We start from the raw sequence: 15195 nt of genomic DNA, 5'->3' as shown, positions 1-15195 counted from the left end.
TTAGAAAAAGTGATAGCATTCAACAGGGCCCTAAAACATGCAACTATACAAGTTTTCCTTCCTTCCTCAGAATTTCCTGCTATGTCAGTTTTGCACTTGAAAGACACATCAGAAATAGGAGAAATTCCCATGCTTGGATTTTAATTATTCATGCGTGAATGCTTCTTCAAGTATTTGGTATTGGTTTGGTACACCAGGGGCTGATAATGCTGATCTTCCATAATAGCATAATTATTGTTGCTGAAGCAGACTATCTCAATCCTCGCAAAAGAGATATATTCTCAAGTCTACCATGGAGCAATTTGTGCATAAATGTAGACAGAATTAACACTGATTTAAAAAAAAACCATTAAACTATATAAAATGGAATTGGACTATTGCAGGCTGCCTCTAAACCAAGCAAACCAGCATGTGTACTGATCACTCGCCACCAAGACACAATTAAAAACAACAATCTGGTCTAAGTCTAATAGTGGTCTATTGAAACCATTTCCCCCATTCATAGCTCATTCATTACCAGCATCCAATGGTTATTTGAGACAGAATATCTTCACTACCATGCCACGTAGTCCTGAAATTCTTCAAAACTCCATCTACCCAACTAAACCAACAGCAGCAGGCATATGACTGGTGTCCTCCACTGAATTTGGCCAGAGTGGAAAATTCAAAAGATAATACCCAAGTGCAAGAGATCTTCCAATGAGCCATTAAAACAGAAAGAACACCTGAGATACATCTGCCAAGAACATTTTGCTTCATATTTGTTACAAAACAGCCCTATTTTTATCTCTCTGTTAAATAGAACTTCTATTTAAGTTTGGGCATGAACTTCTCCAAATCAGTGTTTCTATGTATAGAAAGTTTTATGGGAAGGAAGATTTTTGTATAACTTTAATAAATTATATTTCTCAGTTCCAAGAAAAACCAGTAGGCAATGGTATTTTACAATTCATCACAAATATCTATCCAGACAGATTTGTTTAATACATCTTTATGTTTTAGCATCACTCTAACCCTTTTTTACACCTAGTAATAGATAATGCCATTGTTGAATCCACTGTGTTCTCAGTTTTCCAAAAGGGGAATAGCCTGTGTAGAACCATCTCGTACTGAATGGGAATGTGAAATAACTGAAAATGAAGGACCATATAGGTAGCCAGTTGAATAAATGCAGGGGAAGGCTAGGAATACATGAACAAGAAAGTTTTTCTAAAGCAGCGTATGCTTGAAAACAACTGTTGCTTGCAGTTTCTTCTAAAATAGAGCAGCTTCCATTCTCTTCCTGATTATATAAAGCAAAATAATTTGCTTTGTCTCTATAAGTGCCAAATCAGTAAAATAAATTACATTTAATCAGTAAATTAAATTTTGGGAAATATTGGCTTCAGAATATTTATGCTAAATGAATAGTGTTGACAGGGTCATTAACAGTAAACAAAACTAGAGTGCAGCATTTTGTGTGCTTTGCTTTGCTTTATTCTTTCTTGTCACTCAAAAATTGTGTTTTTTTTTACAGGCACCTCTGCTTTGCAAATAGGAAGGGTCACTTAACTGTAGCTGGTACAGAGTTTTAAGAAATCGGATCCGTTCTGAATAAAACAGAAAAAAGGATATGGATATGGATAGGCAGGCAGGCAGACACACACACGCACACACACACACACACACACAAATGGGAGTTAAACTCATGGCCCGTGGACCAGATGCATCATGCGCTGGCCACGCCCACACCCAGTTTAGTGAAGGGAGGGAGTTGTGATATGTCATGTAACGACAATGTGTCATCATGAGTTTGACACCCCTGCACTAGAACCAAAGAGGTATTAGGAAATGACTTTTCAATAATATTGAAGCTAGTGGCTTTAATGTTCTACAATATAGTACAGTAATGTTTTTCTTGCCAATATACAGAGGTGACATTTTCAGCCTCAGGTGCCAAAATAACTTATATATTTTGGCTGTGTTTATTATGGAAGGTGGTGCGGGAGAGAGAAAACCATAGAGAAGGCTGCCATCAGCTACTCTGTTTGAGAAAGTGACACATCTTGCTGTAATATGCAGTCTCCCCCTTTCCTAATATCTTAGTATTTGAATGGCACTCAAGTTCTAGGTATCAGAACTGTTCTTATAACAGAAGAGAGACCTTCCTAAGAGGGTTAGACTGTTATCAGCTGCAAGAGTTCTGGCAGGGATACACAAAGAACTGCAAACTAAATCATATGTCCCCACAGATTGCTGTGCTGCAATTCATAATAGCTAAGCAATCACAGCAGTTGCCTGGTCATTGTGTTTCCTACTCAAGTGAAGGAACAAAATCTTCCCTGTTTACACATTACATTCATTTTCACTGCAACCCGACCTCTCCATGTTATGGAAACATACGGCCTCATATATTGTGATTACTAATTATAGCTTGTTCAGATTTTAAGCTACTTAAGCATTCCTCTATATGAAAAGCTGGGGCAAAATATATTAAACAGAACCTAAGAGCTGCTTATTAGAACAGCCTATTAATTCATTGTGAAATCAGTGGAGATCCTCATTAAGACAAACCAGCACTTTCGTTGCACAAAAAGCAGGTATGAACAAGCTCAGGTTTCCAAATGCATGAGGGGGGAAATGTCTTTTTGTAAAGAGGAAATGAAGCTAAGGGAAGAAACAATTCGAAAATGTCCAATGAGAATCAAACTTGCCTAATATGACACAGTATGTTGGTTGATTCTTAAAAGAGGAAGAGTGAAGGGAAACCTAGAAACCGAATGGTGTATTTAGAAAAGGATATGGTTTATTAGTGGCAACCTGAACAGGATCAATCTGTGCTGCAGCATTTCACAGCAAATCTCGTGTATTTGTAAATATGAAGAATAAATCAACTAAATGTAACATTGTTGTTCACAAGAACACAATCCTGTCATTTTGAATGCTGAGACCTTCCACAATACAGTGATTGTGTGATATAGAAAGCTGGATTAAATGGACCAGGGACTAGCTGGGCTCTTTATTCAATTTACCTTTGATAAATGTGCAGTTCACAGTGACAAGGAAGCAGTTTCAAATGTCACTATGTTCTCGTGCTGAAAACTCTTTCATTATATTTTCTTGAGTGGCTGCCTTAACTTGGAACAGACCGAGTTAGGCTGAGAGAGATTGGATTTATGTAATATTATTACTTATGATTTGCTAAATAAATCACAGTTGGTTGGGATTATATTCTAGGTGATACAAATCATGGTTTACTAATTACAACCACTGGGTTGCACAACATGCTAAAATAAAACAGGCCAATTTATACCTTAATAAAATGAAAATGCTTTTACAGTAATTAATATACTACGGTGAAATTGAAAGGAATCTTTTTTCAAATATTATAAAAATTCAAAAAAGAGCAGAGAGCATCCTAATGATAGGGTTTACTTAAATTTGCAAAAAGAAAATATTTACAATCTATATTTATTACTTTAACTAAAAAGTTAACAAAACTGAATAGTCATGCTCTTATGATTTACTACATGAACCTTTTTGCTTTACATTTCCAAAAAGCAATTATCTCTGTAATCTTTATGGCAGGAGGGAGGGGGGAAGGAGGGAGGGAGGGAGGGAGAGAGGGAAGGAAGGAAGGAAGGAAGGAAAGAAGGAAGGAAGGAAGGAAAGAAGGAAGGAAGGAAGGGAGATTTTGTTGTTAAAATGTTCATCATGATGTCACAATACAAACTCAAGTTCATAAATGCATTGTGATACTACATACAGGTACATAAGATACATTTCAATTCTGTGATACATGTTTTATTGCTTTTCTCCACAGAAGACAAAGGCAAACCATATTCATATTGTTGCCAAATCTCCATAGTTGAACTTGAACTACATGTCCATGTAGTCTCCAGAAGCCAACTGTAATCTAAGGAAGTTTTAGTTTTACTCTGTGTTGCTAATAATTTTATAAACTGCTTCAAACAGAGGGATAAAAAAGACAATTGCGTAACTAGAAAAGGAAGGCTTTAGAAAGTTTCCAGTGGCATTCACAAATTGCACAAACTCTATAAGCATCAATACTCAATCAAACTAATTGATGGCACAAGTTCAGATCAGTTGATAAAAGATTCAGCTAGTTTTACAATCCAATTGTTAATCCTGTTACTAATTAGCAATCTTTGCTGACTTCCTGTTTTCATCCATACTCTGCCTAATGTCTAGTAGGATATACTTTAATGAATGCTGCTACACACTGGATTTTACGGAGCATTTTCCTTGAACAGCTAGAATTGCATATAACATCCATCAAGATTTACAGATACTTACCTTTAAAAGGATGTTAGCAGACTGTAATTTCTTTGCTTCAGTAATTGCATAGAGTTCTTCATAATCAACAGGTTTGTACTTTGAACTTTTAAGCCCATTTTTCATACGAACAACCAAATTGTCTAGTAGATGCATAAAACAATTCAGATTGTTGAATAAAATTAAACATTACATTGTAAGAAATTTAGGACATTTGGAGTAAACAAAAATAAACATGATAGTTTAAAAAGTGTAACTTTAAAAGGAAAGTTTACACTGTCTAGTACACTGTCTTTGTTTTTCTAAACAAAGTTGCAGCCTATGAAAATGATTATGTTACAAATACAAAATAAGAAGAACTACTCTTTAAGGTAGGAAAATATGCAGAAAACTACACAACCAAAACATTCAGATTTTAATTTGACTGCTTAAATCACTTACTACTTAAAACGTACATCCGCTTAAACTTCATAAAGATGCCCAGTTGAAAAAGGCTGTTGTGATTCATAAATTACATGCAGCTGTCTAGTTCCAGTTTTGTGACACCCCCCCACCAAAAAAAAGACCTGAGGATGACAGCACTACAATTGTTCAGTTTTGATGTTATATTATAGGCATAGTTACAAATATCTAGAATCCAAACATTTTAAATTTCTATATTGAATAAACTGCAAAAGCTAAATCATTCAAAGAGAGGCATTTTTGTTTTGTTTTGCCTCAGTGGTATTTCTATTTCACTTCTTCTAGGCCCCTTAATTTAAAATGAACAACCAACCCCTCCCAATAAGAAATGTTGTATAACTCTGATTTAGATTATTAATATTTGGTTCTGCCTAAGCACGTTACGGGAATAAGGTAAGAAAGTTGGATCCACATACATTTATTCATGCTTAATCTAAATGCACTGACACTCATCCCATTGCTTTAAATAGATCTGTGTTAAGCATTACAAAAATTCAATCCAATCAATAGTAGAACACATGCCTTAAAGAAACCCATCATACTAACATACATTGGAAAGTATCTAATAGAAATGAAGTAGCCTACAGATAATCAGTCTTGCAAATTGGTTCTGACTAGCTCAAAGAAAATTAACTTATACCAACATATCTACTTAAGGATGTATTGCAATGAATGCTCATAAATGTAATTCATGACATTTCAGAATCTTTTTTCCAATCTGATAATGTCAATACTATACATCTTGATATTCTGGCAAAGCACATTATTTTAGCAATCTCAGCCTTTATTTTAAGGCGGTAAATTGCCAAACATGCTAATGGAAAATACAAAACATATGTCCTTATACTCATTTTTATATACTATCCAGTCTGCATCAGCAAACAATTTATTTAAGGCTGAGTGTAATTCTAATCACATTGCTTGGAAATCAGCTCCATTGGGCACACTATTTTCCCTCCTGGCTTCTCCTTTCTTCTTCCCTCATTTTAAGCTATACAGAAGTACAATAATATCATCAAGGGTTCCAAGTCTTTTGAAGTGCTAGATGCAACACTGAACTTCTATTACTAAGAGTGTTTCTCTTCCACCATAGAGCAAAAGAACTATTGGCAGTTTAGAGCGCACCTGCATAAAATGCAATCAACTCAGTAGGTCAAACTTTACAAATGATAAATTCTACATACAGACAATCCTTGACTTACAGCCATAATTGAGCTCCAAGCTCCCATTGCTAAGCCAGACAGTTATTAACTGAATCACTGCACTTGTTAAGGTACAGTAGCAACACATTGTTCAGTGAGTTTAGTTTCCCCATTGATTTTGTCTGTGAGAAGGTCACAAAAGGTGACCACATAACCCCAGGACATTGAAACCATAATAAATACATGCCAGTTGCCAAGCATCTGAATTTTGATCACATAACCTTGGGGATGTTTCAACATTCCTGTGAAAAGTGATCATAATTCACTTTTTTCAGTGTTGTCATAACTTCAAACGGTCACTAAATGAATAGTTGTTCAATTGAGGTCTACCTGTAATCGATGTGTAACTAACATAATCACATTGTAAGGAAAGCTAAAATGCATACATTGAAAAGAGAACAATAAAAGGTTTTTTTAAGTTACCTATGTTGCTATTTCTTTGAGTTGTAATAAGTCCTTGAAGATCTCTTTCACTCATCTTATACTGTTGAAAAATAAACATATTACTTGTCAAAAAGTGACACCTTTGAATGTATTCACTTGATTTTTTTTTGTAAGGGGATTTATTTATACAGGAGAGTTCCTTATTGATATGAAATCTATTCCAAGGACAGTTATTTTAGCTGTCTAGAGTACATACATTTTATTTTGGTTTTTTTCTAATGGACAAAGTTTATTAAAAGTTCAGCCAAATGTGATGTTATACTTCTGTAATAAAGACTGTTGACTTTACAAAATTTCTTGTCTGATTTTATTAATATTTACTTACCCAAAACTCTTTACTGAATCCAATAAGGCTTTCTACCAAATACACGTGCCTAAGATCGCAGCCTTAGTAATGAAGCATTCAACCATTTGAGAATAAAAATCATGGATCTTATACAAAATTTACAATGATATTAAATTCCAAAGATTAAATAAAAGCTATAAAGATACTTGTACAGAGAGAAGGGGAAAAAGTATGAAACTGAATCTTCTCATATTCCATATTTAACACTTCACTCTTATATATGGATTCCTTTCTATTGTGAATTTAAGCACCCAATAACCTTAGAAATCTTCAGAGGATTTCTTACTCGCCTCAATACTCCAATTTACACGTATAAGTTGCACTCATATATAAGAGTCTGAGTTTATTAACTTCTTGAAGACTCCTTCAAGATGACTCAAAACACTGGAATTTTGATGCCTATGAATAATTAAAATATTACTCACATTAATAAGAGGTAAGCAAGTAACATGAATGTTGACTAATGTCTGGAAAAAATATAATCCATAAGATTTACCAACCTCTAGCATGAGTGTCCAACCTTTTGGCTTACTTGGGCTGCATTGAGTGAAGAGCTATTGTCTTGGACCGCGTATAAATATATATAATATAGTTGTATATCATAAAAGCATATACTAAGGTTAAAAGGTTTACAGCAGGAGTGAAATTTACTTACTGGTGGAAACAGGAATAAGTCCAGCATATTTGCCTTCCTTTGGCATTCTTATGTTGGCTTTTGATTTCTACCAGATTGTGGGGAATGATAGGGGCTGTAGTCCAATACAACTTTCTTATTGGTGTGGAACAGGGGTGAAATCCAGCAGATTCTAACAGGTTCTGGGGAACCGGTAGTGGAAATTTTGAGTAGTTAGAGAACTGGCAAATACCACCTCTGGCTGGCCCACAGTGGGGTGGGAATGGAGATTTTGTAATATCCTTCCCCTGCCATGCCCACCAAGTCATGCCCACAGAACCGGTAGTAAAAAAAATTGAATTTCACCACTGGTTTATATTCATGTGGGGCAGTATTACTAACTAGCTGTCCAACACTGCATGTGGCCCCTGGGATGTGAGTTGGAATACCTAGCTGAGAGCTTTATTTTATCTAAATATATTCCTCCCTCTTAAATTTCTTTTTGTAGAATGGTGTGCATATCATGGAGCACCCTATTGAAACATTTTTATTATTATTTAAGCACTACCAATCCATATTTGAAACTGAAATAACAAAATCAAGGCAGCAATCCTAATATCAGCAGGACTGGAAAACTAAGAGAAACTCTACTTTACAGCATTGTGGGTGTTTGTTCTCATGTAGCTCAGCATTTCTCCTTCATTTTCTTTTTTGTCCTTTTTTGAATAGTTTGGGTTAGGAGAGTATGACTGAGGTATCCCTGAGTTTACATAGTTACATAGCTGAGGATGGGTCTGAACCTGGCTCTAATCCTTACATTTTAACAGCTACACCACATGAGCTCCTTTTACCATTTCAATTGTGATTCTCTTGAAGTGCCAGTTAAACAAATGACTAACATGGTTAATGCATCTGCTTCTGAGTAACTTCTATAGATTAATATAGACTAAATGTAATCTAGTTTAAATCAGCAATAGTTAAAAATCAGGAGAAATATGATTGATCAGAGATTAGCATCTGTATTAAGGTCATTGCGTTGAAAAGGCCTCATGGACCATGCCTCAGCCCCACCCATTATTTTTTCCCATCTCCAGTGGATCCACACTGAGTTTTCTATGGAACTCTTTCAAGTACGGTAGTTAGACCTAATATATCAGACACTAATATAGGAAAAGAATTTGCCAACCAATTTGATAAAAGCATTATAGATTAAATCTCTACACCTCTGATTATCGTGATTATAGCAGATTTTTTAGAAACGTTTAACCTGTTTATTACAGTTATTTTTTCATTTATGAATTGCTCTGGGTTGTATGTGATATTTTTGAACGTATAAGATAAATCACTGGCATACTTAATTTAGGCAGGAAATGTAAGCAGTCTGACAAAGAAAATATCATACTTTTTTTTCTTAAAAGCAGCTTTGGTTTCACTTGTCTTAAGCTGGCTGTTGTAAAACTTTGGGTGAGGAAAATAACTCCTTTCTGGATTCTATCATATAGGGTAATTTCTGGCCTATTCCAAATTTTTAATTTTTTAACAACTTGTAAGTTAGACAGAGATATCTCTGTCCCATGGTTCTTATACAACAAAGACTACAGGCAGTCCATATTTAGCAATTGTTTGTAGTTATGATGATATGAAAAAGTAACTTTACAACCAGTCCTTCACATCTTTTGCAAGTCTGTGAAGCAATGGAAAGCTGTAGTAAGATCATAAGCACAATCATGGTTTCACTTAGACATCACATTGCTTAACAATCAAGTTGCCAGTTACCTTGATGGACAATACAAGGAAAACTAAACAGAAATATCAATGTCCATTCCATTGAAAATTCCATTGGAATTTTATTTTGGTATTGGTTTTGGTAGATGCTACAAATTTAGCAAAAGGTTTGGTATTCCTGTAGGAGATGACCAGGAAGAGCCTGAAGGTGTGTCAAACGCATCATCACTCCGGAGTCCCTTATGCCTCTGAAAGCAACCTCAGTCCAGCCCCCCTTTAAAGTCCTTTGATTATTATTTCGCACCAATTGGCATTGACTGTTAGTAGATCTGATTGTTGAGTATAAGTAGCAGGGAATATTCACAATGTTTCTAAACTCTGTCCTGGCTCCTGGTTTCTTGTGCCTGACAATTCCTCAGAGGTCAGTTCTCTCCCCCATGCTATTTTCACATAAAAACAAATTAGTCAGAATTTTGCGGTATCTTATCCAAATATACTATAATCAATATACAATGACATGAAGCTAGATTTTCCTAGACCTCTTCTAACTTGACAAACCTTTACTATGAAGCAGAAAGTTCCAGAGGTTCTAGAGCCTTTCAATTACATAACAACAGGGTAAAGAAGCAGGTTAAATTTCCTCTTCTCTCCCAGCCTCTTTAAATGCTTTTACTCGCATTTCAGTGGGAAGAAAACTATTTACACTAGCTCTTAACCAGACGTTAACAACATACTAGCATGTTAATAGAAGACATATGTTAGCATAGCAAAAGCATTCCAAGGATATATTCTTGCACATGTCTGACATACCACAATGCTTGACCCACCTCAGCCAATTCAAAAATAACCACCCTTAGAATTAGGATTTGGGGCTTTTTTACATTCCGGATTTAGTCCTCTGAGGGACTTGATACTACTGTTTTTAGGACATCTTTATAGCTTTCATAGGGTTATATAAATAATTAAGCCCACAAAATTAATAGACATTAAATCTGATTAAACCAAATAGATACATTCTACAATTGCCATGTAGAGAATTGAAAAGCATTACACATTTTGAAAAATTTGAATGAATGCATTTCATGAAAAACTTATTACTGTATAAGCCAAACGAACAGCACAAATAAATTACATTTGTATGCCTTTACTTGTTTTTATAACTCCAGTCATTTGTTAGCCAAAAGGAATATCTGATTATATCAATTTAAAAGAACTTCAATGAAAACAACAACTATTTTGTGTGCTATTTTCCAAGGAGCTTATCCCATCATCTTCATTAACAAAAAGGTTGCTGTCTTTCCCAGATGGAGCAGGGCAATAACTAATCTGTATTAATTGATGTATTTAAAATAGCTTCATCTGGAGCTACACTGCATGAGCCATTAGGTAGATGCAAAAAGCAATCTTTGATTGGGCTAGTTGTTGTGAAGCAGTTAATATGGCAAACTGGATCCATTCTGATTCTAAAGTTTAAAAATAGATCCCCAGAGAAACAAATATGCAGGTTATCTTTATATGCTAGTAAATATGCCCAATTAGGAAACAATCTGTGCAATAATTGATCTTAATTCCACTAAAAGCACTTTTAAATCCCATTCTTCTGGGCAAAGCATAATGCCATGAGAGTTTAAAAGATTACAGGATGTACATTTAAGCTTCCTTGCAATTTCTGGGTTTTTTTTTTCCTTCTGTTTTGTAAATTGAAAAACACCTGTCTGACAATTAACAATGAAAACTGCTGAAACTGGAAAGTCCAGACTCCTGTCATGTGTTGGCATCAGGAAGTGGAAATTCTAACTGGAAAAGTTAAACCTTCTGCCATACACACACACACCTGCAAAATTGCCTGGATGCAGCTTGATGGCAGAACATAAGGTAATTCCTCATAAATCTGAACCTACAGCATGACTCCATATAGTTGTTGTTATGTGGGGAATAATTACTCTCCACCAATCAAGTCCAAAGCTGCAAATTTTATCTTTAGAATACGCGCAGAGTATTTGTGGCAAAAGAGAAGGCAATTTAGTATATCTGCCCCGGGCATATGAACCAATACTGCTTTTTTCCTGATTGTTTAAATATTGAGATGGGGTTATAGAAATTAATATATATCAAAATATGAAAAGAACAATTGTGAGCCGTGTGTGTGTGTGTGTGTGTGTGTGTGTGTGTGTCTGTGTGTCTGTGTGTTTTCCAGCATAACTCTGGAACGCCTCAAGCAATTTCAACCAAACTTGGTATACAGATGACTTACTCTCTGGAAACAAATACTGGGGGGGGGAGGTGAGACACCCCTAAAACCCCTCAGGGTGTGTGTTCTGTTAAGATACAGCCTGTTGTGCCTTAAAATGGCTTCTACTGTACTGCCATAAAATGACTCCTACTGGGCAGCGCAATGGACTGTCATGGTAACGGTTTCAGAGTACTTCACAAGGGGGCTCCCTCTGGTAAGGGGGAAAATCCAACATTAGAAATTACATTTGGTACGGACATTTTCCCCCTATCAATAAATACCCAGGCAATGCCGGGTTATTGGCTAGTAAGAAATCAAGCAAGAACTGTTTCTGTTACTGGTTCCAGACTAAAATGGTAAAATTTCTAGAGTTGTCCCAAATTATTAGAATAGTAGCAAAAATGCAGAATATCCTTTTTTTTCTACCAATGTTTTGATCGTGCATTTTAAAAAGATTAAATACACAACACACACACCCCAAACAAACAAATATCTTGGTTATCTTTGGAATGCTCTCATAAAGAAAGTACTACCAGATGAAACATCCAGCTACAGTTCTGCTAGAAGAAATTCTCATGGGGATAATGGAGGAAACTAAACAGTGTTCTGCCCATTATTGTGCAATAAAAAAAAATTTACAATAATAGATCTGAGATGCTGCCAAATGGCCACAAACTTCAGTAGCAGATTCTCCAAATCCTCTATATTCCCTGAACGGCCACAAGTCATGCTTCAGATGTAGCTTCTCCGTATATCAAAATAGAAATAAAGTTTATCAGGCATAGAAACCCACAATTTTGACTTAATGAATGCTTTCCCATAAAATGAAGTTTTACTCTGGCCTACAAAGCAAATAGAATATCTCGAGGTAATGATGTGATTTAAGAGTGTTGGGGGAGGCAACCATAGAAGCCTGGCCCTGGAAATGGAGGCTAGATACCAGAATGGCTATGAAAGGATTGGAGGGGGGGGGAGAGACACACACACACAGCTTTCAAGACCACATGGGCCCCAGGGCACGTTTAGAATGAATTGAAACTATGAATATGCAAGATATGGGGGGGGGGGGAGAGATAACTAGCAACTAAGCTCTAAAAAGCAGTTCCAGAATTTAACCCAGAGTATCTATGCAAGTCCTTGGCTTTGATGGGGCAGGATCAACTGTTTCACCTGAAAAAATAAAAGGAAAATTGTGAAAGAGGCATCAGATTACTTGGGTGGATTAAATCAGATTTACTGAGTAATACAAAAGTCCTACCATGGGGTGAAAAGTCCAGATCAGCAAGCAAGCCCTTATGAGGAGTTTCAGGCAAGCCCTGATCCTGTCTTAAGGGTGGGCATGCTTTCAGAGTTGGATTGTTTTCCCTACCATAGCACTTGATCGATCAATTTACAGATACACTAGCTAATTATCTGGTGGGTGATGATCTTGGCAGTAAAAGCTAACATTTGCATTTATCAAGAATTTTCTGTTGATTGAACTTTCTTCAGTCTAATCAATCAAGGAGCTGGGTAAACAAATAGGCTCTCACTCTTCTGCAGTCCTTCGGACCATTATTTTCCTTTCAAATAGGCGCCTAAGCCTTTGGTTCTGCTGTTTTGTATCTTTTTACTGGAACAAAATATATATATTTTTAAAACACTGTCAAATAATCCAAAATACTAGGCACAAGTATACATCAGCAGAGCATCAGCACAATATGTAACATGTTTCACAAGTATATGATATATTCAGAAGCAAAGAAAGAGGCATATATCCCTAAAATAACATTGATTAACACTGGTGAAACCTTAACAGAGGGCCAAGTTGTGATTCTAAAACCTGGACAGCAGGAGAAGCTGCTGCCATCCTTGAAAGCATTAAGCAAGTCAAAGTTTTAAACAAAAACTACGTAGAATGGAAGATTTATGGAAGCAACTAAAAATAGCCGACACCTTTTCTCTTCAGTTTCTTCTTTTTCCTCTTTGCTCAGTAACTTTTAATAGTGTGACATGTGCCGTTATCTAAATCTGCAGCCAGCAAATCCACCCCCCCCCCCAAAAAGTCTCTGCAATGGCATCATGCCATTGTAGTGGAAAGAGAGGCACTTGACTAATGTTCTTGGGAGCAGTCAAGGTAAAAGGAACCTACTAAATGAAAAAAAAGGTTTGTCTGTATATTCTATGATAATGATTAATACGACGTGACATTGCAAAGATTTCAATTAAAGAAAATGAAAGAATTTTGTAATCATATAGGGTAAATCTATACCCACCACCGGTTTTATGTGTTTGTGTTTGTGTGTGTCATCACATTGTCGTCATCATCATCATCTTAGCCATTGTCTATACACTGCAGGATGAAGCCCTCTTTCACATGTTTCCAAAAAAAAAGGTCATGAGTTTCTTTTGCCAATTGGGCCCGATATATATCTGAAAATTTGGAGCTGCCGATTTATTTCTCTTTCATCTATGATAAAATCTTAATTTTTAATTCTTGGTGTTTTATTGGACCATATGGATTTCATTTTTTTTTGTTACACTACAAGCTTTAATAATTTTGTTCTCAATACAAGTAGTTTAAAATTGGGACCAGAATTTCTGATGTTAAGAAAGATGGTTGTTAAATGAGTCACAAACCCACCCTTTTGCCATAGTTATTAAGCAAATCACTTCACTTGTTAAGTGAATTATGGAATTGTTAAGTAATTGCAACTTAACCCCATTGACTTTGCTATCAGATGATAGCTGGGAAGGCTGCCAAAGTAAAATACAGGAATTTGGGATGCTGCAACCATCATAAATATAAGCCAGACGCGAAGTAACCAAATTCTGAACTTCTGTCCCTGGGGATGCTGTGATGGTCATAAATGCAAGGTCCAATTGTAAGTCAGTTTTTTATTGTTGTTATAACTTCGAGCAGTCATTAAATGAATGGTTGTAAGTTGAGGATCACCTATTAAAATAATAAGTATGTTAATTCAGGAACTAAATGTTTATGTTTAAATATCTATAAACATATCCCTTCCTCTTCCACTCTCTATTTACATGGTCACATTGTCCTTAATGCTAAAATTTCAGTTTTTTGCCTGTTTATTCCAAAACGATTGGCTATGTTTATTAGAATCTTGGAGCATTTTTAGGGCTGTGGTATATTTTTTAGACATGTATTTTGCTTATGCCCACACTCTCTCAAATTAATATCTGCGGGTATAGTCTAAGCTGTATATCTCCCCAGTTGTAGCCAACAAATGCCTCCCAGCTCTTAAGAAAGGATTGCAAAATGCTCAAATGATTTTTGCCAAATCGCCAATATAGATAAATGTATATGCAATCAAATTCATAGTTACATTTCAAATAAAACTGCTGTAATATATTTTACATGTCAGTATCTTCAGAGAGTAACTTTGTTTGATACTTTGGTCCCTAGCTTTGAATTTTAATGCAATTCTACTGTTTCTGCTGATTTAATATTCTGATTTTTTTTTTATTTTTGTGGCCATATTTCTTAAGAGATCTTTTTGTGAGATATCTTATGATGTCCCAAAAGTCAGGATAAAATCTAATAAATCAACATATTTAATACCGGAATTTATGAGCAATGATATATATAAGTAGATATATCATTTTAATGAATAGACGAACCCCTGTTCACCCAAGATCATTTTGCATGTAAGCAAAACCCTGCAGATGTCCTAATCCACAAATTTTGCTCCGATAGGATATTGGCAGTTTCAGTTCCCAGTGTCTGGGATGTCTGGTAATATAATGTCTGCAATAAGCAATGTCTGGGAATATGTGGATGGGCAAAGTGAGACAAGCCCAATCTTGTAAAGATGTGTTGCAATGACCTCCAGGTAGCCCAACAAGGTACTTATGGATTCTACCCACAAGTGTCATCAACAACCAGGCAAGA

At 35.7% G+C, this 15195-nt stretch overlaps 1 protein-coding gene and 1 long non-coding RNA gene across 2 annotated transcripts in view; one reads left to right on the top strand and one right to left on the bottom strand.

Annotated features, from left to right (window-relative positions):
• Positions 1–15195, bottom strand: part of CCDC148 (coiled-coil domain containing 148) — a 146607-nt gene that overhangs the window by 100083 nt on the left and 31329 nt on the right. The window contains exons 2-3 of the mRNA XM_014053361.2: positions 6363–6423; positions 4297–4418 (exon numbers count right to left, since the gene is read on the bottom strand). Of these exons, the coding sequence (XP_013908836.2) occupies positions 4297–4418; positions 6363–6417 (177 nt within the window). The 5' untranslated portion in view covers positions 6418–6423. The remainder of the gene's footprint in view (positions 1–4296; positions 4419–6362; positions 6424–15195) is intronic.
• LOC148049366 (uncharacterized) overlaps positions 10681–15195 on the top strand; it is a 41758-nt gene continuing 37243 nt past the window's right edge. The window contains exon 1 of the long non-coding RNA XR_015696034.1: positions 10681–10942. This is a non-coding gene — a long non-coding RNA (uncharacterized LOC148049366). The remainder of the gene's footprint in view (positions 10943–15195) is intronic.

Source organism: Thamnophis sirtalis, unplaced genomic scaffold, assembly GCF_051295495.1.
Source record: "Thamnophis sirtalis isolate CommonGarterSnake01/CBP01778 unplaced genomic scaffold, rThaSir2_p1.2 scaffold_1, whole genome shotgun sequence".
In the NCBI taxonomy this organism is placed as follows: Eukaryota; Metazoa; Chordata; class Lepidosauria; order Squamata; family Natricidae; genus Thamnophis; species Thamnophis sirtalis.
This window is presented reverse-complemented; position numbering and strand designations above follow the sequence as displayed.